This window comes from Anthonomus grandis, chromosome 12 (assembly GCF_022605725.1).
Source record: "Anthonomus grandis grandis chromosome 12, icAntGran1.3, whole genome shotgun sequence".
In the NCBI taxonomy this organism is placed as follows: domain Eukaryota; kingdom Metazoa; phylum Arthropoda; class Insecta; order Coleoptera; family Curculionidae; genus Anthonomus; species Anthonomus grandis.
Window position 1 is genome coordinate 5655654 of NC_065557.1, and position 26840 is coordinate 5682493.

The 26840-nt window shown below is 31.8% G+C and overlaps 1 protein-coding gene across 1 annotated transcript in view; it reads left to right on the plus strand.

Annotated features, from left to right (window-relative positions):
- Window positions 1–106: 106 nt before the first annotated feature.
- The window catches only part of LOC126742697 (facilitated trehalose transporter Tret1-like), a 38540-nt gene continuing 11806 nt past the window's right edge, over window positions 107–26840 (plus strand). The window contains exons 1-2 of the mRNA XM_050449463.1: window positions 107–940; window positions 7438–7675. Of these exons, the coding sequence (XP_050305420.1) occupies window positions 7655–7675 (21 nt within the window). The 5' untranslated portion in view covers window positions 107–940; window positions 7438–7654. The remainder of the gene's footprint in view (window positions 941–7437; window positions 7676–26840) is intronic.

Sequence of the window (26840 nt, forward strand, 5' to 3'; positions counted from 1 at the left end):
AATATTTGTCTTCACTAGGAAAAACTGCAGTATACTTATTGGAGTCGTCCAATTGATTGAAAATAGGTCTAGAGACCTTTAACTTGTTGACAAATAAATTATACATATATCGGTGTATTTTCAAGTTTATAAAAAAAGACTCAAAAACATCACCTTCCGGGAATAAACATTGAATTTATGACATGGAATAGAATTTTTGATATATGCCAAAACCCCTGCTCTACCCTCGTGTGTTCTATCCACCTGTACTATTTGTTATAATGCAGAGGAAGTATTCTGTATTAACCATGGAACCGTGACAAAAATGACATCAACAGTATTTTGTTGAATCTAAAAAGAAAACCAGGGGCGTACCGAAGGTGTCAATCGTATGGGAATGATTTAAATGAAAATGCCGACTTCGTGGTAGAATAAGAGCAAAATTTGTTTGCTCGTGTTTTATCATACAATTTTATTTGATCAACATTGAGAAATGAATATATAACATCTGTATGCGACTAAATGTTTAGTGTTATCTATGACTCTAACCACAACAAATAACATACAATATTTTGGGAAAAGGAGTAAAAAGGTACGAAGCGATTATCAGATAATAATTCGAGATGGTTTTTATCAATAGAACTATCTGCTTGAGATTCTCATTCTGCGCTATGTCAAAACCGATCATTTCCCAACGATTGCACGCAAGTCTTGCACTTTACTCCTGCAGAATGAAGCAGCATTAACGAATTGAAGCGATCATCCACTACTGTTGTCCGTAAATGATTTAGGACTAAGTTCATAGCTTTCGCTAAAAGAGGGTTTACAGGAAGCTGACCTCACCGGAGCAGTCATGATATAACAAACAAATTTGTACGTCAGGGGGATAACAGCTCATATCTATTTTGGAAATATATCCACAATTTGAACATTGATCCTGATTCGAGAAGAGTTTCAGCTAGTAAGCATTATGGTTCTTATTTGAAAAATGAAGACTCTAATATTATTGACTCAACTGGACTAACCTCTAATTTGTTTGAGAATAAAACTGAGCTGTTAACCAATGCATTGATTTCAATGTTATCATCCATTTATTCGAATGACGCTGAAGTACTTTTAACTAAGAAAACAGCATTGATGACGTTCAATTCTTCCAATTCTAAGATTTCCGTTAAATTTTACAAAAATATAAGGAACGTACAAAGTTAAAATCTATAATCCTCTTGAGCAGGCCAGTAGCAGAAGTACATACGTGTTTTGCTATCAAAATATCCTGAAATTTTTTTTTAGAACATCGACAATACCTTTCAGAGAAATCCACGCTGCTTTGAGCGATTTAGCTCTAGAAATCAATCGTGCTTTTGACAAGGTTTTCAATTGTAATGAATTCCCAATGCTATCTAGCTAAGATTCTAAAACATTGAAAAATTCTGTAATTAATACACTTGCACTGCATGCTGTTTCGACAAAAGTATTCGTGCTTGACAAGGAATGTAAGGTATTTCTTTATCACGTTTTTCTGACAACTTTTTCTGCGCCCCTATGTATATTCCTGACACGATTTTGGCAAAATTGTATGATTGAAAAACGATATTTTTAAACGAGATTGCCACTGATTGAACAGCATTTTTTTCAGATAATTCTTCTTTCGTTCTTTTCGTCAGAACTTCCTTAAAAGTCTTTCTGGGTTTCAAGAATCTTGTATATCACCCCTACAAAATACAAGTCGTGCAGTCTCTTAATTCTGGTGATTATCAATAACTTATCCCATTTTGTGAGACTATGCTTGCCAGACTGGAGCAAAATGACAACCAAGTGACACACCAAACAACTTGTGAATGAATGATAAGGCACAGGTAATAAACGGAAACTAGGGCCAAGAAAAACCCTCGTTTGCTTCACTGAAATTTTAATGAATCCTTTAAACGTTGTGTTCCTCCGATGTATCGTTTCTCAAAACGGAGATATCGGTTGGCCACGTCGATCCCCCGACTTAACTGTCTGCGACTTTTTTTGTAGAGCTACCTAAAGACAAAACTGTTCATCGGATCACATCGGATCTACCCTTAAACAACAGATTCGTAACGGATGATAACATGAGATTGCAGCAATACCTGTCGATATGCTGCAAAGATATTTGACGGATGTAGTTTTTAAAAAATTATAGGATAAACACTTTTTGGAATATATTAATATTTCATCGAAGTTTAACGCCAAAAATGAGACCAAATTAAGGCGATCTCACATAAATAATATATTGAGTGTTTACATGCTAAATATAATTAAATAAAACTTAGAAGGTTCAATCATGTTATTTTTTTTTCATTCTATTAAAATCGACTATTGTTCTTTCGAAATATTTTGGTTGGTTTTTTATGGACAATGACAATTTACTACCTAATAGGTTGACTATATTAATTAGATGTGTAAAAAATTATTTTCTGTGCAAGCAATAAATGCATAACAAAATTTGTCTAATGATTTTCTGGTGTCAAATTGCCGATAATTTTGATTTGCAGTTGCATTTTTTTTTTATAAATTTAACAAATTTAGTATGTTCTATTCATACTTATTTTATATTTTTCTGCATTTGAAATAATGATAAGGCTTACGTTTTACAATGATAGGTTTTATTAGGGACAAGGTTTATGTGTCTTTTATGACTCAAATACAACGTGCATTAATTGTATGAATATTTTTTTTTTGTTTCTTATACTAAATATTTTAGGGTCACTCTTCAAGCCACTGCGGTCACTATGGAAACACTTTATTTAAATACTAAGTCCTATTTAGTTTAAAAAGTCAATTAGAGCCATACAGGGTGATTCAAAATTGAGTGCAAAGATTTCAAAGGCGTATTTACCAGCCAAAAATAAGAATTTTTTTTCATAAAATCATATGTCCTAACTTGTTTCGTATTCTAGATACAGAGTGTAAAAGTTTTTTAATAATTTTTTTTTCTTGTTATGAAAATCTGCATTTGTATGTATCTGTTACTTAGGCTAAGTTAAATTTTGAGAAGAAATTAAATGAATCGATGCGAATTTATTATTTGTTTTAATAGGGCCAGGCACAGATTTTATTTTTTTTCCTGGAAACGAAAGCTAGATATGAGAAAAGCTCAAGAGGCAAGAAAGTTACATTATTGAGCCCTTAATCTAAACAAAAAATTAAATTGTCAAAAAAGCGGTGGCGTACCATAATTTTACCTATAAGTATCAAGTAGGTAGCCCCCTGAGACGCTACTGGAATTAATAAATTTATTTTATTCCCACCAAAGCAGGGTCTTTATGACAACAAATAAGCCCACCAAATTTTACTTAAATCGGCCGAACGGATTTTGAATAATTGATAAAAAACGATTTTATTAAAAAACTTGTACACTCTGTATCTAATAAACAAAGCAAGTTAGGACATACGTTTATATGAAAAACAGTTCTTATTTTTAGCTGGTAAATACGCCATTGAAATCTTTGCACTCAATTTTGAATCACACTGTATATACTTTGATATTCTCGAGCTCTAGTAAGTGCATAACATTAAAGGGACATTCAACTTCACATTCTGTTTTAAGTTTTAATAGTTATACTTCAATTTTTTGAATATAATTTTTACACTCTAGAATGACTCAATTTAAGTCATCTATAGTGTTGCAGACGATACATTTATCAGATGGTAAAACATGTACTGTATTAAGATGGGCTGAGAAATGTCCAAATTTCATTTTGAAAATTGTTGTTACAACACGCCTGGACTCATTATTCAGATTTTCATGCCAGTATTTGGAAGGTATCTTTCTAATTAACTTACAGTAATTTGTTTGTGATTCCTTACAAACATTTGCCCATAATTTGTTCTATTTAGTATCTATAGGTTAATAATATCATAGCAATATCACTAAAAGAAGAAGAGTCTGATATATGAGCCTTAACGCATATAAATGTTAGATTTTTATTCTGATAAGTTATATGTCTAATTTATTTCGGAATTTCCCATAATATAGGATTTACTTTATTTGACCATATGTCAATCGAAAAATCTAATCGAATGATGGTAGCTTTTGTTGAAATACAAACTCATACTAGTCTTCTTAAGCAAATTTCGAAATACGTAAACGTTAAATATCAAGAATTAATCATCGGTACTAAAGATATTAATTTAAGAGAAAAACGAGGAATATTCGACGGTATCGGAACTGTTTGGAAAGCAATAACTGGAAACTTAGATGCATCAGACGGACAATACTTTAATGACTGTATTAACAAAATCAATAGTAATGAGGCAAATATCGAACGGCTTATGCAACAACAAATTTCAGTTACAACGTCTGTTATAAAGAATTTTAATTCTACCATACAAAAACTTAAAATCGATGAAAAAACCTTTAATCAGAATATTTGCGAAATAGAAACTTTAATTGCTTCACTTTCCGATGATCTAGCTTTTTATCGTGCACAATTTAAAATCTTAGACTTATGTGAATCGCTAATGCTATACATTCATTAAAGACGCTTTGCACGCTTAAAGATATTACATGGCTCTATCCATTTTCAATTACTTGAGATACAGACAAAGTGACGAAATTAGTGAATTTGTATTTTAAACAAAAATTAAGTGCTTCCCTAATAGCAATAAACTAACTGCATTGTTTATCGATTTGAAATTGATATCTAATGTCTAAGGGAGGAACGTAACTTGCTGCTCCATTACCTTCAGCATTTTCCGAAGCATCTATATATATTTGTATGCTATCAGAGTGAACTTTACTTACTTACTCCAAAAATTGCCGATTTTTTATTTACTTACCAATTGTTCTGGTAAATTGCTTTAATTCTGTAATAAAATATCTTATAAATAAAATGAAATTAATTTTCTTCACAACAGTATTTAACAAATCAAGTATTTAAGAAAATGTTTTCAAAAGCATGCCTCTCGTTTCGCCACCCTATAATTTAGAGTGTTTCAGATGTAATCCTGTAGGATTTATTTTTTGTTTAAAGCAATTAGCGGTGCCGTACGTTTTCCTAGTTAACATTCCCGAGCACGTTCCTGGGAACCTGCACGAATCCTTTCATTTAATTTGGGAATTTCATTCATACAATTTTTTCGGGATGAATGGGTTTTAATAAGAGAGGACTGCTGGTAAAGCAAATATGGAAAATATGCGCATTTGCTGAAACCTTGAAACAAACAAACACTTTATGAATATTCTAGGAGGATTTAGGGAAGGGTCTTTGTGGGATATTCACGCCTCAAAATTCTGATGTTACAATATGTGTTTAATTTTGGTTGCTTGTGGACCTTGGTTGACAAAATTGCCTCTAACTAAGAAAGCTTTTAAATTAGAGGAACCGTTCTTATATGAAATTAAGAACGGAAATCAAGAAGACGACGTTTTAACCCTCAAATCTCTCTATCTTTAGAATACCTCTGAATAAAAGAAACTCTTAACCATTGATGGAACGTTAGTGGTATGTTCCCTATATGAAGAAATCCGAAGAAAGAAGTTCAATGCGAAGAAACAATAGCGTAGAAGGGAGCGTGGCGTCGCGACGGGCGCCAAATTAGAAATTCCGGTGTCAGTCCGGAACATAATCCGGGAAAATGGATAACAAAGACGCGGCTGCATACGAATTTGATGTAGTCGATACGACATCGCCAGTGCCATACAATAATGAATTTGTTGGCTCTAGAGAGGACACCGCATAGAGAAACACTCTATTGGGGCAGTTAGTCAATCGGTCCATATTGTAAAATGTGAAATAAGTCGGGTTTAGGATTCAGTTTAGTCAAAATGCATAACTTAAATGGATACGATTTCCAGATTTTTCTATAGTTTAATCAATGGTTATATCAATTTTTTCAAAACTTAATGAGTTATCTTAAAAAAACTAAATTTTCACTTATTTGCGATAAAATATGGCATAACTACTGTAATTTTCATAGCGATACTTTCATACGATTTGTCACGTTTTACTCGAAAACCTTAAGGTTATGTGAGAAAAGTATAGATACAAAAACTATAGATTTTTTACCGCCTATAATTTTATTAAAAAGCATTTCTTTCTTAGGCAATTATTTTGTGCAAAAAAACAGTTTTTCATTAACCCTTCCCTTACCCCCCCACCCACCCCACACGACTTACCAGTAAGAAATTGTTTTCAAAAATCAATGTTTTTCAAAATAATACGCATGATCAACAGCTGATTTCGTCGTTAATATCTAATCTAATAACACAGTTTGTTTATTTAAATTTGATATAAATATATATATAAATATTAGTAAATATTTAATACAAAACCAGAGCTATTAGATTGGATATTATTGACAAAAAACGGTGATTTTGCAAAAGAATTTCTTATTGGTCAAATGTTTGGGGTGGGTGGGGGGCTAAGGGTTGTGTTGATGAAAAACAATGTTTTTGCATAATATATATATTCAATATTTAATTTAATAACACTGTTCATTTAAATTTTATATAACTTTACATATAAATAATTAGTATAAAAACAGCGTTAGTAGATTGGATAATATGGACGAAAAACAGTGATTTTCAGAACAATTTTATCAAATATTTAAGGTGTTTAATTTTTTTAAATGCCTAAATTTTCTCCCTTTTGTAAACAGAATCGTATATAATATACGTATATTCTACAGTTTATTAACTAGACCTTGACCATATGCGGTTGATAAATGTACCAAAACCAAAAATGTACTAAAAAATCGTTAAATAAATATATATTTAACGATAATAATATATAATGTATTGCTTGGAATTCAACGTGGTGTTAATGGTAAGTATATTTGCTTAAAAGCTCATGCCATTAAATGCATTTTGTAAACGTTTTTAAATAGTATGCAATATATCATACTTCAATATATATTTGGCAGTTGAAAAAGAAGAAATCAAAATAATTTTTATTACATTTAAGTAGTTGACAAGAATATCAGGTCAATAAACTGCCTGGAAGAAAAAAAATTCTATTATACTTTGGGTAGTGCAAAAGGCAATGGAGGACCATTTTTCCTTCCAAAATCGAAAATAGAATTTATATTTTCTTGTCAACTGCCTGGAATATAAGTTTTTACAAGCAGTTAAAGAAGTCACTGAATATATATTTATCATATTCCAAGTACTCAAAAATCAAATCAACTCTAATAAAATCCAAAATTAAAATTGGCTTGTACACTTTTCAACTACTAGGACGACTAGAAAAAATCAATCAAGATAAACTTGAATTGTTTGTAAAAATACAAACAACCGAAGTTCTTAATATATTTCAGGCACTTTTAAAATTTTCCATTACAATTTCTATAAATCCTTGAAACTTGTAACGTGTTACTGGTAAAAATTTGTAAAATATCCTTATTCAGTTTTATCTATCTGAATTAATTCAGTTTAATCAATTCTCTATAAGTTAAATCAAGACTGCTTTACTCAATTCCTTCCCACTAAAGGGTCGATAGACTACCCATCACAAACCTTCTGCGCACGACGCGTCGTCCAGACTGGTCCGAAGAAGTCAGCAGTGTTCTGCTGACAGCAGCACGGAATGTCTTCTACTGCTGCCTCCTAAAACTACTACGAGTCCAGTGCACGATGGGGTTAAAGCTGCTGACCGTTTCAGAAATGTAACGCAGTGTTTTTATTTATTTTTTATTGAGAAGAGAAATTATGACACAATATACTCACAAGGTACGTTGGACTTTTGTCATTCAAATGTATGAATGTGTTATTTGATAAGTTTACGCATAATTTAAACGGGAATGATCCTTTGAACTTATAATTGTATTAATATATATTAGGTAGATTAGTAGAGAAATCGTACGAATGTGGCAAAACTTCAAGGAGTTATAATAATTTTAAGATTTTTTTTTTACAAATTATGAATGTCTTGTTTCGTTTTTCTGTATTTTATACAGAATAATTATGACAGGGAATTTTCATTAAAATGTATAAGTTGAATAGACAATTGGCAATTTTGATTCCTTGTAATTTTTAATTAAAAAAGTTCATATCAACATAAGTCTGGAGACGGTTCATTTTCCAGATACCGGATGTTAAGCTTTTTTTTAAGTCAATTTTTCATTTTTCATTAATCTCTAGAAAACGCGTTTACCGAATTTGTTGAAATTTATAAGTTATAAAGTTACAATAATTTTATAAGGTATTTTTTGGAATTCTCACATTTGGACCAAAATTTTTTTCTAAATGTGTTTTGTTCAAATAAAACAATTAAAAATGCCACTTTTTGCCTCTTGATTTTTTTGCGTATCATGTTCTTCGTTTTTATATCATTTCATTCATATCTCAGCACGTTTCTGGTCTCCATAAAAAAAAACTAAAATGCTTTAAAAGTACCTGAAAAATTACCAGTATATTTATTATTTAAAAATAAAATAAAAACTCCCAATAACTAATTTATAAGATGCTACTTGTGTGGTAAATTTCATATATTAATTGCCATGGAATCGCTGATTAAAATGTATTTGTTTTGTGTTTATCCCACCATTTTTTCTGCGTTTGCTATTTGTATAAAATTAAGCAGTTAAGAATTAAAAACGGTTTTTAGATAAAAAGTCGATTAAAAATGTATCTCGAAAATGAAGCGGCTCCGGACATGTACATATGAACTTTTTAACTTAAAAAACTACAGGGAATCACCCCTTAAAATTAAAGTCATCATTTATGTTACACCCTGGATATTAACGAGTAAAAAATGTATGAGTATTAACTGATCAAAATAATGAATTATTTCTGCTGAAATTTAAAACTTTTATTTCGGTGTTTTACTTTTACACGGTGTCCCAAAAGTTAAAACAAAATTGCTGGTTGGATAGATTGAGACTGGATTTTCATAGCGATAAAATTTTCTAAATTATGCTTAAACCCCAACTAAACTTACCCTTGAAACCTTTGGATTTGATTGTATCCCAGACATTTGGGGGGGCTAAAAGCTGTCAAATATTTTTTTTTAATTTGTTCAGATGTTTTCTACTTGTTTTTTTTAATTTTTATGCCGTTTTATTTTGTTTCTTCCAGGGACTTGGATTAATTTGTATATGTTTTCCAGGCAGTTAAATCAATTCGCAGGAATTTTTCCCTCTTTAAGAATAATTTACAATGCCTTTAGACAGTGCAAATTTGACAAAATGAAATTATTTTTTAATTCTTCCAGGCAATTCAAGTAATTTTTATATTTTCCTAGGCAGTTAGATTCATATCTTATATCTTACAGGGACTAGTAGTATTTTTTCTATTCTAAAGGTACTTCTTCAACTTTACTTCTTACTTCAACAGTTATAGTTACTTATTTTCGTTAACTTTATAGTTCAGTTATATTGAGTTATAGTTACAAAACAATAATAATGACAATATAAAATATGACACCTCGCGATTATATAACCTTATATATTTTTTAAGCAATTTATCTGATCATTTCTCCTTTTTCCTGATATTGGGAACCATTAATCGTTTTTCCAAACAGATAAAGGCATCTTTGGTTTGTACTTAAAATAATTTCTTCCAAAAACAAGAGGTAGTTTTTTATATTTTTCCAGACAGAGTAACGTTTCATTTCTTCCAGGCAGTTGGATTAATTTCTTATTTCCTATAGAGCATTTTCCCTTCGCGGAGATTTTAGAATGTTATATACTTTTTTTACACCGTTGCAGTAATATTTTATTTGCAATTACAATATAATAACCTTGAATAAAATCACGCTTAAAAGGTGTACTGATAAAGTTACCTTATACAGGGTGTTTCAGAACTATGGGATCAAACTTCTGGGGGTTGTTCAGTGCAACAGAAGAATCCATTTGAGTATAGGAACCCATGTCCGGAAATGCGTCACTACGACACTACGGCCCTAAGACGCGTTAAAATTTATAAAAAACATTAATTACCTAAATAGGATCTGCTGCATTTATTTTCACCTTTTGTACATGATACCATAACAACAATTGTTTAAAATCAACGCTTATCAATGTCAATTCTCAATGTCATGTTTAAACATTTTATAGCTTACAATTTTTAAACATTTATTGCTAATGGAAAACTTTACCAATCAAGAATTGGCGGATATGCATTTGGCATACGGAGCAACAAACTGCAATGCACGAGCAGCATCGCGGTTGTATCATGAACGTTATCCCAAACGACAGCATCCTGGATCTTGCTTCAGCGAGTTGCCGACGAACTATCAAATAGCACACGTGACTTCGCTAAAAATATGAATACGAGTAACGCTTCTGTCTGGCAGGTACTACACGAGCAACAACTCCATCCTTACCACTTCCAGAAAGTTTAAGGTATGACTGCAGCCGATTATTATCCTAGAGTTCAATTTTGTCGATGGCTTCTGGATTACATCATTGCACAACCAAATTTTTCACGATATGTTTTGTGGACCGATGAAGCCTCTTTCACAAGAGACGGTATTTTTAATAGTAGGAATAGCCATGTTTGGGACGAAGAAAATCCTTATGCAATTTTTCCAAGAAAACATCAGAATCGTTGGTCTGTCAACGTATAGGCAGGCATTATTGATGATTATTTAATTGGGCCATACCTTCTGCCGGAACGGTTAACAGGACCTATTTATCTGCGTTTCTTGGAGGAAGTTCCCCAGAACTCTTTGAAAATGTTCCACTAAACGTAAGACAGCAAATGTGGTTTCAGCATGATGGAGCGCCGGCTCACTTTGCTGTACAAGTACGCGAGTATTTGGTTCAGCGGTTTGGACACCGTTGGATTGCGAGAGGTGAAGCAGTTTCTTGGCCTCCTAGGTCACCCGATTTAACGTCGCTCGATTTTTTCTTGTGGGTACATGTAAAGTCTTTAGTCTACGAAACTACAGTAGAATCAGAGCTAGACTTAATTGGACGAATAACAGCAGCATTTGAAATTATTCAAAACGAGGTTCAAATTTTTAGTGTAGTCCGCCGAAATCATGTGCGGCGTTTAAATCGGTGTATTGAGGTTGGAGGAAGACATTTTGAACAATTGTTGCGTATCATATACAAAAGGTAAAAATAAAAGCATCAGATCCTATTTAGGTAATTAATATTTTTTCTAAATTTAAACGCGTCTTAGGGCCGTAGTGGCGCAGTGACACATTTCCGGACATGGGTTCCTATACTCAAATGGATTCTACTGTTGCACTGAACAACCCCTAGAAGTTTGATCCCATAGTTCTTAAACACCCTGTATAAAGCTAGCTTGTGATCAAGAGGATAAGAAAGAATATTTAAAACTTACATATAAATTAATTTTCAAATTTATATTGTACATAATATGGCGAAATAATCTAATAAAGTAAAATAAATATAATCTATGCTTTATCAATTAAAACAATACTTCATACATATAAACCTAAATCCTAATTACTATTATTTAAGAGAATTTTTGGGGTAATATTTTAAATCTAAAATAAAAACAAAATAGTTTAGGAAATATTAAAATAAAATAGGAATTAGCTTGAAGAACCCCAAACGTGTAAATGCATTAACAAAACAAAAAAGACAACCTAATTAAGAGTTCAAAAATCATCAATCCTGAGTCATAATTGCATTTTCTAATTCAATTCTAGATAAATAGTATCCCTATTTTCCAAAACCCTTTGACGAACTTCTCTTTTAAAAATTCTGAGAGTTGAAATTATTTTTTACTTCTTAAGTTTAAGTCGTTTATACAGGGTGTTACAGAATAAGATCCCGATCCTTAAGAATGTTAATCCTTCTGTGATTTAAAGAAGAAAAACAATCAAATAAAGCTATGTCCTAAACTCCGTAAGTTTTGAGCTACAGAGTGCGACAATTTTGTCATCTTTAGAACCAAATTTGGGAGACCCTGTATGAAATTTTTTAAAGCTATTTAATATCAAAGTACCGCTAGACTTGCAGAATTACAGTTGATATATTGTAATGATAAAATAAGGTTATAAATTATAAAATAAATAAATTTAATTTGTTACTAAAAAATTGTTTTTATTTTTTTCCCGCGGTAATCGCATGTCGGAAGAAAAAAAGTGAAAAAATCAAATTTGCGCTAAAATAAATGGCAAATATAAAAATAGTTTTTTATTTTACGGAAAAACAGTGGCATACATAATATTTTTCAAAAATATTTATAGTTCACGTTCCGGTACGGATGTCACTAGTTAAATTTTAAAAAAGTCTCCCACATCACAAAATGGCTGCTTATCCTCAAAGGGTGTGTGTTTCCTTATATGTTTTTATATATATCTAGGAAGTTACTAAGGTTATGATAAAATTATGATATTTTCCTTAAGATTTTAACACCCTGTAGCTCAAGATTTAAGGGTTTTAGGACATAGCTTTATTTAAACTGTTCTTCTTAAAATCGCCTAAGGATTAAAACCCTTAAGAATCAGCATCTTATTCTGTAACACCCTGGATATTTTACTATTGTGCACGTATTTGTAGTGATATTTAATTTTTTCATAGACTTACAGTTGAATTTGTTTTTGTTTTTTTTTCAAGCAATTATACTCATTTCATATTGTTTGTACTGAATTGGAATGAAATTTTCCTGTTTGCAAACACTGATTGGAAAGATTTTTAATTTTTCCAGATAGAGTAATTTTTATTTTCCAGATAGTTGAAGTTATTTTTTCCAAGCAGTTGAATAAAGTCTTATTTGTAATTAAAGTCATTTTTTATCTCTTCCAGGCAGTTGAATTGTAGTGATATTTATTTTTTCCATAGAGTTGGATTCATTTTTTATTTATTCCAAAAGCGTGAAATAATTTTTTAAATTTTTTCCAGATAGTTGGAGTGATTAATTACTTATTTTTTTATTTTTTCTAGTTTATATTTTTATATTTTTTCAAGACAGTTGTTTGGTAGCATTTAGAGCAATTTCTATATTTTTTCCAGGCAGTAGGACTAATTTCTTATGTCTTACGAGGTCTGGGAATAAGGTTTCCTTCTTTCAAGGGGTTGGACTGATTTTTTGTTTTTTCAGCTAGTTGAAGTAATTATTGAATTTTTTTTTTCAGGCAGTTGAAGTCTTATTGGCATTCTTTATTTCTTCCAATAAGTTGATTTTATTTTTTATTTCTTCTAGGCAGTTATAAAGTCGGTTTCACACTTTTTCAGGTACTTGTAGTTATTTCTTATTTTCTGTAGGGACTTGAAAATATGTTACATTTTTTTAAATGTTAGGAATGGTTATTCATTTTTCAAGACAGTTAGTCATACTTTGCTTGCACTTAAAGTATATATTTAATTCTTCCAGGCAGTTGATTTCATTTATATATATTTTTTAGACAATTATTTAGAGGTATTTAAAGTGATTTTTATAATTTTGCCAGGCAGTTGGGCTAATTTCTTATTTCCTTAAAGGCTTATTTTTCTTCTCAGGGTTTTTGAAGTAACTACTATTTTTTTCAGTTACAATAATATTTTAAATTATTGATTTTTTTTTACTTCTTCCTGGCAGTTGAAGTCGTTTGTAATTTCTTATGATTTGTAGTGATATTTATTATTTTTCCAATAATATTTTTCAATCAATAAGTTCAATTTGAATTTGTATTTTTTTCAAGCCATTAGGCTCATTTCTTATTTTTTGCAATGAAATGTAGTCATTTTACCTTTTTGCAAGGGCATGGACTGATTTTTTGTTTTTCCAGATAGTTAGAGTCATGTTTTGTTTGCACTTATATTTTTTTTATTTCTTCCAGGCACATTCAAAGTGATTTTTATATTTTTCTTTCTCGACTGAGTAACGTTTAATTTCTTCCAGACAATTCCATTTTTTGTTACTTCCAGGCAATTTTTTTCTTTTTGCAAATAATTGGAATTGATTTTTATATTTCTTGCAGGCAGTTGGATTAATTTAATATATCTTGCAAGGACTGGAAGGTAACTTTTCCACTGTGCGGGTATTTATTCTTTATTCATGTTATTAATGATAGAAATACTCTTACACACTTCATAGTTAGAGAAAATTTGGCAATACAAAAATATATAATTAAAAAGTGTCTACTAGTACATTAATTGATTCCCGTATACAATACTTACTACCTAATATTAAAACTTATAAAATAACATACAGATTAAAATTTGGCATGCTTAAAAAACATTTATATTAAACTAAAAAAACACAAATAGATATATTAAAATCTACTGTTTAAGAATTCATCGAAGGACTAAACTAAATGAGCACTCAACGGATCTCTAATTTAATTTTTAAATTTTAAAATTGTGAATGATTTTATTTGTATTTGTCATTCATAAATAGCGAGCTTTTATAGATAAATAATGATAGAAATGTCAAAATTTTCAGTGAAACCAAAAGTTGATTTCGTTTTTATATTTTTTTCAAGGCATTTGGGCTAATTTTTTAGTTTTTTTTTTGCAGGTAGTTGGAGTGTGACTCCAGGCAGTAGGACTAATTTCTCATTCCCGTTAGGTTAATTTTCCCTTCTCGGAGTTTTTAGATTAATTATTAATTTTTTCAGGTAGTTACAGTAATATTTTATTTGTAATTGAAATAATTAAGTCCAGGTAGTTAAAGTGATTTTTATATTTTTCCATCGAGTTGGATTATAAATTTTATTCACCTCCAGACAGTTAAAATATTATTTGCAATTGAAGCCATTCCTTATTTATTCCAAGGAATTGGAGTCATTTTTTATTTATTCTAAGCAGTGGAATTTGTTTTAAAGCAATAAGACTCATTTCTTAATTTTTAGCAGTGATTTGGAGTCATTTTACCTTTTTTGCAAGCGCTTAGACTGATTTTTCGTTCTATTGACAATTAGAGTGATTTTTTATTTCTTGCAGGTCGTTGAAGTCAGTTTTATATTTCTTTCAGACAATTGGACTTATTTCTTATTTTCTGTAGGAGCTTAGGGCATATGTTTTTCTTTTTCCAAATTTTTGGAAAAATTATTCATTTTTCAAAATAGTTGAGTATATATTTTCTTTGCACTGGAAGTAATTTTTTTATTTCTTTCCGGAATTTCAGAAGTAGTTTTCATAATAGTTCCAGACAGAGTAACGCTCTACTTATTCCAGATAATTTCAGTTATGTTTTGGCAGTATTTTTCTTTTTGAAAATATCTAGAGTGAGTTTTATTTTTTTTTAAGGCAGTTGGATTTATTTCTTATTTTCTTTAGCAGATTCTCCCTTTTTTTTGGAATCTTTAAAATAATTATTCATTTTTTCAGACAGTTACAGTAATGTTTTATTTCCAATTGATTTTTTTTAATTCTGTCAGTACTATTTCTACTAGTTTATATGTTTCTATAGATTTGGGGTAATTTTTCTTTTACTCTAAAAACTTGGAGTAATATTTTATTTATTCTAGAATGTTGAATTTATTCTGGTTGGACTGATTTTGCGTTTTCCTAGATAATCGAAATAATTATTTATATTTTTCCAGGCATTGGAAGTAATATATCTGCAGCTATTATTTTGTAAAAATGAATGTTCACCTCGTCATTGGCTCTTATTCCTTCTTCTGAATTGCTCATTTTATGTTTCACCACTTCCCATCGCAAATCTTACACATTATTCCCCATTACCAATTACACCAAGATATATAGCCCTAATCCAGGGTAATAGCCTGGATATTTGAGGAGAGGCTTTATTTTCAATTCGCCAGTGGGATTACAATGACTCGAGCCGTCCCGCGATGCCTCGGATAATATTTTCCCAGCCATAAACGGATTTTCTGACAGCCCCTGCCAACACAGAAATGTTTTGAATAAAGGGATTGTTTTTGCTATTTTCCGGATATTTAAGGTGATCTTTAAATTTATTATATGGTTACGCCCCTATCATAGAATTAACCTGGAAAAATACTGATAATTAATTAAATTAAAAAAATACCATATTCATTGCTTGGAAATATTTGATTAACGTAGGAAATTAGGCTGGTAACTCTTTAAGCTTTAACTAGAAAACCCTTACTCTGCCTCACATAAAATGTCATCTTTTTTGGCATATATCCTCAGGCCGTAACTCCGGTTAAATAAGGGTTAAACTTGCCGCAGTAAAAACATATTTTTACGGACTATAAAGTAATAATTTTCAGCTGGAAATTACGAGCTCGGCGCATTAAGCAGGAATTGATATTGGCCCGCCTGGCTATATTTTATATATTAAAGATTTTCCAGATTTCGTATTATAAATGACAACCGGTTTTTTGGAATTTAATGGAAGAAATAGGGGGGCTGAGGGGGGTTAGCGTCGGGGATCTGGGTCACCACCCGTTTTATTTCGGTTAAACGTTAAGGTTATTGATTATAAGGGTTGACTTTAAATACTTGGAAGACGTGCAAAACTATTGAAAAATATTCGAAAGAAGTAAAGCATAATTTTTATCTGCTCGATAAAATGGACAATATTCATGGAATATTGTTGCATGGTTTATGGAACAATAATAATCTTGGGCTTTTTTTTTTTGATTTCTTGCCTTTAGGAGAAATATCGTTTTAACATTTTTGGGTAAACGTAATCCAATCCCTAATCCCAATATACCAAAACGTAATATTTTACAACGGTTTCCATCAATTTTTCATTAAACCCAAAACACACGCTGGAATAAACCATTTTTTTTATTTTCCAGGTAAAATCGTACTTTCCCTCAGAGTTACTCACTAAAAATCACTTTTGGCAGCGCAACAAAATCGAATACTGTCGTCTCTTTTTTAACGTCCTCATAAAACGCTTTTAGTTCTACATAAATGGGCGAAACGAAATGAAAAAGTGACTTTTTGAGCCTCTTTTTTAAAACCTTTTTTTTTAATGGAAACTGTTGAGTGAACTATACAGGGTTAGGAAAGATTACCAGAACGGTCGAATATCTTAAAATATACCGAACTTCATCAAATCAAAAAACGTCTTATGTAAAAAATGTATGGCTGTTTAAAAGCTACATATCGAGGATATATACAGACGATATAATATACAGTATGTATATTTTAATTTATTATATAATTATCAGTTTGTTATTTTCAGTTAGTAAACGGGAGTCATTTTCAACACTTATTTAAAAATATATCCGGTTTGCCTGGTTTATTATATATTTTTGTTTAAAGTTAACTTAACAAATTGTTTCTTGAAATTTAGCTTGTCTTTTGTAACTGATCAATTGTAGGAAATTAATGATACTGATGAGTATATTTTTAAATAATTGAGCGTTCTGGTAATTTTTCCTAACCCTGTATGCTCTGGCAAAAGGGCCTAATACAGCGAATAAAGTACCTTATAAAGGGTGTTTTTTTTAGAGGCGGAGAACTTTAAATTGAAATTAAACACAAAATATTTTATTGATATGAACGAATTTGCTTATATATTAAAGAATTTTTTTTGGCATTAATATTTAAAAATGATTTCGGGCATGTGACCCCCACGGCTGGCGCGTACGTGGCGTAATCTAGAGGTCCAATTTTCACACACTCTTTCCAGTACTGCAGGCTGTATTTTGGCAATCACGCGTCGTATGTTGGCTCCCAAGTGCTCAAGTGGTTTCGGGTTTATCAGCGTAGACATGCGACTTAACATAGCCCCAAAGAAAATAATCTAATGGCGTCAAGTCGCACGAACGAGCTGGCCAGTGTAACCATTCCTTGAAATTATTCATTGCTTGAATGTCTCTTGCAGTAAATTAATTGTTTGGCGCGCTGTAGGGCACGTGGGACCGTCCTGCTGAAACCACATTTTTGCAACGCCTGCAACGGCTTCCAATTGAGGCACAAAAAAGGTTATCATGTTTCTGTATCGCTCACCGTTTACTGTAACGTTCTGACTGACCATCAGCATTTCTGAAGACATAAGGACCAATGATTCCACCGGCCCATAAAGCGCACCAAACGGTTAGTTTTTCTGGATGTAACGGTTTTTCGCCAATAGCTCGTGGATTCTCATCCCTCCAAATTCGGGAATTCTGCTTGTTTACATAGCCATTTAACCAAAAGTGTGCTTCATCAGTGCACAAAATTTTCATATGAAATCGTGGATCAACAGCAATCTTTCCTTCCGCCCATTCAGCTAATGTACGGCGCAAAAGATGATCCTGGGATTTCAACTCCTGGACAAGTTGAATTTTATATGCTCGCCATCCGCAAAATTTTCCATAAAGTGGATGGACATAAGTTCATAGTACTTGTTGAGAACGACGACGAATTGACACATTTGGATCATTATCAACACTATGCTGCACAGCAGCGTAGGACGATTATGAGCACCATAAAACTCACGTAATGCTCGATGTGTTTCTCGAATAGAACCATGTCTTTCAAAATAAATTTGAACAATTTGGAAACGTTGCTCCGGCGTGAGTCTGTTCATGATATGATATGTTCTAAAAATAACCCAGAACTATCAGGTCGGCTGTCATAAAAAACCGTGTTGCCAAATGAAAGTTTTCCGCCTCTAAAAAAAAACACCCTTTATTAAACAAAACACAATATTAATTAAAATCAACTTTTAATCCAGCTAATAAACTTCAAAGCAGTCCAATACCTAATCTTTGACTCCAGTTTCCCTAATCCCCCTCAAAAAAAATAAAAAAAATTCACCGACGTCTTCGTAAAGTCGTAGCATGCGGGGCGTGGGGACTAATAGACTCGGAAACTTCTCAAAGTTTTAAGCGTTCCAGAACTTCAATGTACAGCAGCAAATCGGAATCAAATAGGGTGAAACTTCGGGGGCGACGTATACAGAATGAAATTGGGGTCGGAAACATGTGTAAAGTTTTTTTTCGAGTTTTCGTTAAGCTATTTTAATATGCGGGTAGATCCATTAATTTATGCAATGATTTATTGGCCTTAGAAGTCTTTTGATAAGAAAAGTGATTAGTAAAACAATCATGATTTATCGATAAATTTTTGGCTCTTAAAGTTCAGGCAACGTATATAATTGTTTATATCTTCCAGGCATTTGAAGACTTTCTCGTATTTTTTTTTTTGCTTGCGTTTGCTTATGCAGGATTTATTCATCAAACTGAGAATTGCATCATGCCTGATCCGGAGAAATTCTGGAAATTTATTTTACAGAAAAAACGCGTTACATCTCCAGGAACCTTGACCTATAATGACACCCACTTAGATAATCCAAAAGGAATTGTAAACGCCTTTGTTCAGTTCTTTGGTGACTCTATTGAGTACCCAGATTATCAAGATGGAGTCTCAGAGCTTCAATGTATCAACATTCACAGGGCTGAAAGTTTTGAAAAAATGAAGCAATAAAGAAACTGCTGAATCTGACAATGTACCATGTTTTTTCCTCAAAGATAATTGGCAAAAATCTGTCTCATTTTCAAATCAGATGACACAGTTTTGGACAAGAACTGCCGGTCAATTTCATACCGGTTGACCGCCTAGTTCCTCAAGTCAAAAATTGTAAAACGCATTCTAAAAAAAAATTTTAAATTTTTTTTCTAATTTTTTGAAGATAACTTTTAAAACGCTAAAATTTGACACGTGGAAACATTCGCCTACGGCTTATGCGACAAATTTCCCATTCATAAAAAAAGGATCATTTTACACATTTGTTACATAAATAACCATTTTCTACTACTACCTTGCGTAGTAAGTACTCACTTTACTCACTTCCCAGGGTTTATAAAGTTTCACTTTTTACACAACTAGTGCGTAAAATAATTTGGTCTTTTGATGTTTTCTTCGGTATGTTACACGTGTGTAAAATCCCCTTTTTATCATCATTTTACACACACATAAATAATTATTCTGCAATTCAAATTTTATTATTTTGGTAAAAAATTTTAAAAATAATTCCAGAGACAGAACTTTAAATTAAACTGGAAGAAAGGACGTAACGTATACTTTTTTATTATTTTTCCAGGTAACTTTAGCGATTTTTGATTTTTATCAAGTAGGAGTAATTTTTTATTTCTTCCAGGCAATTGGACATAATTTCCATTTCTCTTCGAGTTTTTATAATATTTTTTTATTTTTTCTAGGCAGTGATGGAATTGTTTCTCGATTTTTTACAAGTAGTTTAAATAATTCTTTACTTCTTTTAATTTTTTTGAAGATGACGCTTAAACTGTCTAAACGTCGACACAAGAGTTTTTATGCCTTTTTATTTCTTCATCGAATTTTTATTATTTTTCTAAAAAAAATTCTAGAAATAATTAAAAAATGGTTCCAATTTCAGACACCTGAAAGTGACTTTAAATGCCTGGAATAAAATGAAAAATTATTCCGGATGCCTGGAACCATTTCCCAAAAAATCCTTAATCGCTCAGAATAAATTTACCAATTACTGTAAAATCCTGGAATTATTACGATATTTTGAAGAATTTTAAATCTCCCACTTATCCTACTCTCCAGACTTCGCATGCCTGAAATAAAACTACAATTACCTACTTACGGTGATTTTTTACACCCCAGACGTTTGAAGTTATTTTTAATTTTTCAGGCACAAAGTTCTTTAAGGTTTTGATATAACTTTCCAGGCATATTTTTTCCTGATATTTGAAGCTTCCAAGGTAGACCAAATCATGCTTATATCCAGGCTATTGAAATAATTTTTTTATGGCTACCCAAGAAGTGATTTTCCGGAAGAAACTTTAAATGGACTTAAATGCCTGGAATCTTTTGAAAAATTCCCCTAAATGCTTGGAATTAATAACTGAACAAGCATTTAGTGTAGAAAGTAAATAGCAAATCTGTTTAAATTTCAACAGTCTTTATAAGATGATGTTTGCTTAAAAAAAAGCGATAAAACTATTAAATCCCTTAAACGAATTATTCAACGCTATCGATATAACTCCGTTGCCGTGCCCAAACTTGTTCTTGCGTCAAACTAACGGCCAAAGAAGTCGAATTGTTCTCGTGAACTTTTTGATTAATGGAGTCGCCTTTTGGGAAATTGTTTTGTTAAAAACTTTCATTGACGGACCGCGATTCGACGGCATTTGGTATAGTTTTTTGCCAGGACGCGATTATTCCCTTCGTGAAGTCACGAAAACTTTGTGGAAATTGTTTGGTGAAACTTCTTTGTGTTAAAAAATCAATTTACTTACTAAGATATTAAAGTGAAAAATGGGAAAATATACGGGTTACGCTTCATTCATTAAATTGTGCAAAAATACCACAAATGAAAATATCCTTGTATATCATCAGAAATACCGTAGTCTGTTCAGAAAGACAATTAAAGCAGCAAAATCTAATTATTATAGGGATCGCTTAAATATGTCGTCAAATAGGCAAAGAGAGTGACCAACACTTATTATTAATGATTTTAGACATTGCCATAGAAAAATATCTGAACCGGAGTTAAGACCTGACATTTTAAACGACTATTATTGTGATATACCTAATATCTTGCTCAAGGGCATTCGTAGTAACATTGATCCCTTACACTATCTTCAACAAGTGTCGGTTGAGCATTCATTTTTCTTTCATCCTGTCGATGTTACCGAAGTAAAAAATGAAATCAAACGCCTAAAAAACCATAAATCATCTGGAGCTGATGGGATATCTTCGAGGTTGTTACTCTTTTTGCCTGATTCAGCCTTAAATGCTTTAGTTTCTCCCATAAACAATTCTTTACATATTGGCATTTTTCCTTCATGTTTAAAAGAGGCAGTGGTTATCCCTCTTCATAAGGGTGGAGATTTGGATCAGCCTTGTAATTTCCGTCCCATTTCTATTTTGTGTACCCTCTCTAAGATAGTTGAAAAACTTGCAAAAAGCAGAATTTTGTACTTTTTACATCATAATGGCATTTTGTCTGCAAATCAGTTTGGATTTCAAGCCGGTAAAGGGACTCATGATGCTGTTTTTAGCTTTTTGGAGAGCGTCTATGTGTCCTTGAATTCTGGAGAGTCATCGGCGGCAGTGTTTTGTGATCTATCCAAAGCATTTGACTGTGTGGATCATGGAATACTGTTATCTAAGCTCGATAAATATGGTTTTAGGGGGGTAGCGTTGCGATGGCTTGATTCCTATCTATCAAATCGTACTCAGAAGGTTACAGTGTCTGGGCGTTTGTCTGCTTCTAGATCCCTAAAATGCGGCGTTCCCCAGGGTTCAGTGGTGGGACCACTGTTATTTTTACTGTATGTGGATGACTTGAGTTCATTGAAACTGCAGGGCAAGGTGGGTCAGTTTGCTGATTGATTTGCTGAATGGAGCAATAAAAATTATGATTATATTAAGACTTGTATCCTTGAAGACCTTCAGATTTTACCAGGGTGGTGTGCTTTTAACAGGCTCGTGTTTAATGTAAGAAAGACGTCTATTATGGAGTTTAAGTGCGATGTTCAGGGTCTGATGTTTGACGAAAATTCTCTCTTGCAGAATAAAGAGTGCTGCAAGTTCCTAGGAATTACCATTGATAGTCGCCTTCGGTTTGAAGATCATATTTTACATTTAGCTGGGAAATTATCTTCTGGATGTTTTGCAGTAAGAATGGCAAAACAAGAGCTAGGAGGGGTGGTTGCACGTTTAGTGTACTTTTCACTTATTGAATCTCTTATTCGGTATGGCTTGCCTTTTTGGGGTTTAACCAATAAGAGGCTACTTAACATTGTCTTTATTATTCAAAAAAAAGCAGTTAGATACCTGTGTTCTGCTAAGTTAAGAGATTCTGGCAAACCCCTCTTCATTTCTGAAAAAATTCTAAAACTCTTTTTTCACTCTTTATCTTGGAAACAGCTGCTCTTATTCACAAAATTCCCAAACTACCCTCTGACACTGGCCATTTGATTCCTCGTGTACATGATGTTCTCCTACCTATTCCTACGTCTTCCCTTACCAAAAACTCATTAATTTACATAAGTAAAAAAATTTACAATCATGTTCCTCTATGTGTTAGACATATATGGAATGTTAAGAAATTTAAAAGGGAATTAAAGACGCTTTTATTGGCTAAGGCATATTATAACCTGGATGACTTTTTTAATGACAGGTTTTAACCTTGGACATGTTGGAAAGTTTTTTTTTCCTTTTTTCTTCTCTAGTTTTGTCATCAAGTTTACCTTTATTTAGTAATTTATTGTTTTATTTAGTTATCTTTAATTCAAGTATGTTCAAAAAGTTTTGTCTTCTGTGTTTAATTTTGTTCATTGTTTTGTCAATTTTTGAGATTGTATTTTGTTTTGTTTTTTTAGCTTGTAGGATGCTTGTACACAAGATTATTCTTACGTAATATAGCACATTTACTTTCATTCATACGCTTCGATCCATTTTTCATTAAAGTTTGGGGCTCTCGGGGACAGAAATTATAATATTTTAGTTGCAAAAAAATATTTAAAGTTGTTTCTACGTGTCGACTAGTTCTAATCTGTATATCAACATTTCAACGTTTTAAAAGGCTTGTTATTCTAAAAAAATATAAGAAATATTAAATAAATAGCCTGAATTAAAATAAAAAGTTACTGCGACTACTTTTAAAAAAATGTAAAATGATTCCAATTGCCTGCAAGATATAAGCAATGACCACAACTACTGGAAAAAAAATAGAAATGATTCCAAATCCCTGGAAGAGATAAAAAATAATTCCAACTACTTATAAAAAATAAGAAACGATTTTGTCACTACCTGGAATTTTTTTTAAATTTTTTGGAAAAAAATTGAAAATAGTGCCTGAAAGAAGTAAAAAATTACTCCAACTGCCTGGAAAAAATGGAAAATGATTCCATTTGTCTGGAAGATATAAAAAATAACGCCTGAAATACGAAAATATATGTTTTGGTCCGTTCTTCATTAAAGTTAGTAGAATTTTTGGTGTTTTTATACTTCTACATTTTTTTTTACGAAAATAATAAAAATTCGGTAGCAAAAATGAATAAAAACTCTTGTTTTGATAATGTAAGTGAAAGGAACTAAAAAAATTATTTTAACTACTTGTAAAAAATGAAAAACGATACCATCACTGTCCAGAGAAAATAATAAAAATATTACTTTGGTAAAAAAGTGTCTGGAAAAAAACTCAAAATTACCACGTCTACTTGGGAAAAATTAAAAATGACTCCAACTACCTGGAAAAAATGTAAAATGTTTCCATATGTCTGCAAGATATAAAAAATAATTCCTGAAATAAGAAAATATATGTCTTGGTCCTTTTTTTTACTTTTGTTTTCATTTTTTTTATTGAATGTAGCTTTTTTTTTTGCTAAATAAGGATATTATTTATTTTCATTAATGTTAGTAGAATTTTTGGTGTTTTCATACTTCTACATTTTTTGACGAAAATAATAAAATTTCGGTAGCAAAAAGGAATAAAAAATCTTGTTTTGACAGTTTAAGTGGAAAAAATTAAAAATTACTCCAACTGCCTGTAAAAAATTAAATATTACTATAAATACTCTGAAAAAAAATTTTAATATTTTTAATGGTCTGGAAGAAATAAAAAATTATTACTACTTGATCAAAGTTAAAAATTAATTAAATTGCCCGGAAAAATAATGAAAAAAATATTCGTCTCGATCCATTTTTCGAGTTTAAAGTTCTGGTCTCTAGAAACATTTTTTACCAAAATAATACAATTTGAGTAGCAAAAAATAATTTTACGGTCTTTCTACGTGTCGACGTTTCAAAAAAAATAGAATTTTTGACTGGGATATACGATGTTCGACATGAGGAAAAAGGCTGCCATATATACACACTTTAAAAACATTAAGACATTGGTCAATATTAAAAATGGGCGGTAGTTCTTGACCAAACCTTTGCCACCTGATTTGAAAATGGGACAGATTATTGCGCACAAACTTCCACTCCTCAGGACAAGCACAGTCTCTGAGGAGAAAACATGGTACATATATTGTCAGATTCAGAAGTTTCTTTATTCTTTAATTTTTTCAGAGATTTCAAAACTTCCAGTTCTGTGAGTGTTGAAATATTGAAGTTTCGGGACGAAACTTCATCTTCATAATCTGGGTGCTCAACAGAGTCACCAAAAACACTCTCAAAGAACTGAGCCAAGGCATTTACAACTCCCTCTGGATTATATAAGTGGGTATCATTATAGCTCAAGTTACCTGGGATTCCAAATGTATCTCTCAGTTCTTGTATCTATCAATTATCAGTTTGATGAATAAATCATGCATAACCAGCATTTGTTTAGGTTTTCATGGTTCTTTTCCATTTTTTGTGTAAACTGGCTTTAGGTCCTTAATGATTTCTGATGTGTACCACCCCCGATAATTTTATTTATTTTTGCATGGCTTACATAATGGTACCGATTCACTAAAAGTACCATAAAATTTGCTGTAGAAAGCTGGCACCTACCACTAACTCCCAGCTATCCTCTGCTTGATATAATAGGAAAAAATTGGTTTTGCAAAAGTGGTACTTCACATTCTAGTCATTCACTTTAAAATTTGCGTACTTAACAATATCAACACTAATTAATCCTGTCCTTACGATAAAGCTGGTAGCAGTCTATAAAAAGTTCATGATCAAAGACAGTTCGTTGAATCCAGTTTTCAGACCTACAGATGATTTCCAGACGTTCATGCCGCTCCTAAGCTTTCTATTCAGTACCAACTGCTGGGAAATCTTGTCATTTGATATAACAGGAAGATGCTTGAAAGTGGGGATGTTTTTAATCTTCTTTGAGCTAAAAATAACAGTTGAGGCAACTTGGGTTGAAGGACAAACTACACGTATTGGCTTAGACTTATGCTCAGTCTACCTACCAAGTCAAAAGGCTTTAATGCTTATGGTAATATCTGGCATTTCCTTAAGACATCAGATGCTAAGCTGCTAACATCCTCCACAGTCTCTGGGCAGTTGAAGGCTATAAAATAAGAATTCCTAGTTTCTCGTTCTGTGTACTCTTGAACCAGTTCTTGGACATTGACAAGACTGTTAGATTGCGAGGCATAGCTTCTTCTGATCCACTTCCTCTAAAGCTTTTTCAAATATTTTATTTTCTCCTGCAGAGCATCATTGATCATTATCATATCAGCAGATTAGTTGTTCCATGTTTAGGATTTGGCTTTTTACAGTCCAGCATTATAACATGCCGGCACGAGCTTGTAACATAATAGCTTGTAGGTCAGTGGTAGTTTTAATTCCACACCATATTTACAAATATGCTTAGAGCAGTAATAATATGGATAAATGAACAACTGATGCCTATTATCTTTGGCAACATAATTAGCACTGCATACATAGCAAGGCATTTGATCACACCAGATGTACCTTTCCTCAGTAATCCCTGGTTATAGAATATGGCAACGATGTCACGTTGTACGGGACGTACGTCAAAGATTCTGAATGACACCTGACAGTGACGTTGACCTGAGCGTTGTGTGGCAACCGCGCTGGTATTTTAAATACTAACAGATTTTAGGCGGATAACCACAATTTATTGGTAATTACCGAGGTTTTCCTTGGTTTTTACACGCCAAACAACTACATTGACGTCACAACTGGTTTTCGTGTAAACGTTTTGGTTTAAGCAGTGTTTATTGATTATAAATAGTAAATAATAAATAAAAATTAGAGAAAAAATTAAAACTCCAAAATTAAAGGTCTGATGATGCTTTATTAGCGAAACATGTCACCACCTGATTAATTAAAAAGACATTTTGAGACTGAGACTTGGAGTTTTCATTTTTTCTCTAGTTACGTAGGTCTCTTTGAGATAATGGACGAGTTCTTTCTAAATAAAAATTACTTTATTTTTCACATTTCCTAATCTCTTGTATTTATTTCTTGTGTTTGTAGTTCCTATAATTTCTAATTTCGTTTATTTGGACATTATTTAGGATCTATGTTTTGTTGTTTTGGAAGTTTGTTGGTTTGTTGATTATCCATGATGAGCAACTCTATTTGTAATGCTGATATTGCTAATCCAAGAATAAGACTTACGTGCTTACTGGTTGTCGATTTTTTTAATGAAAATT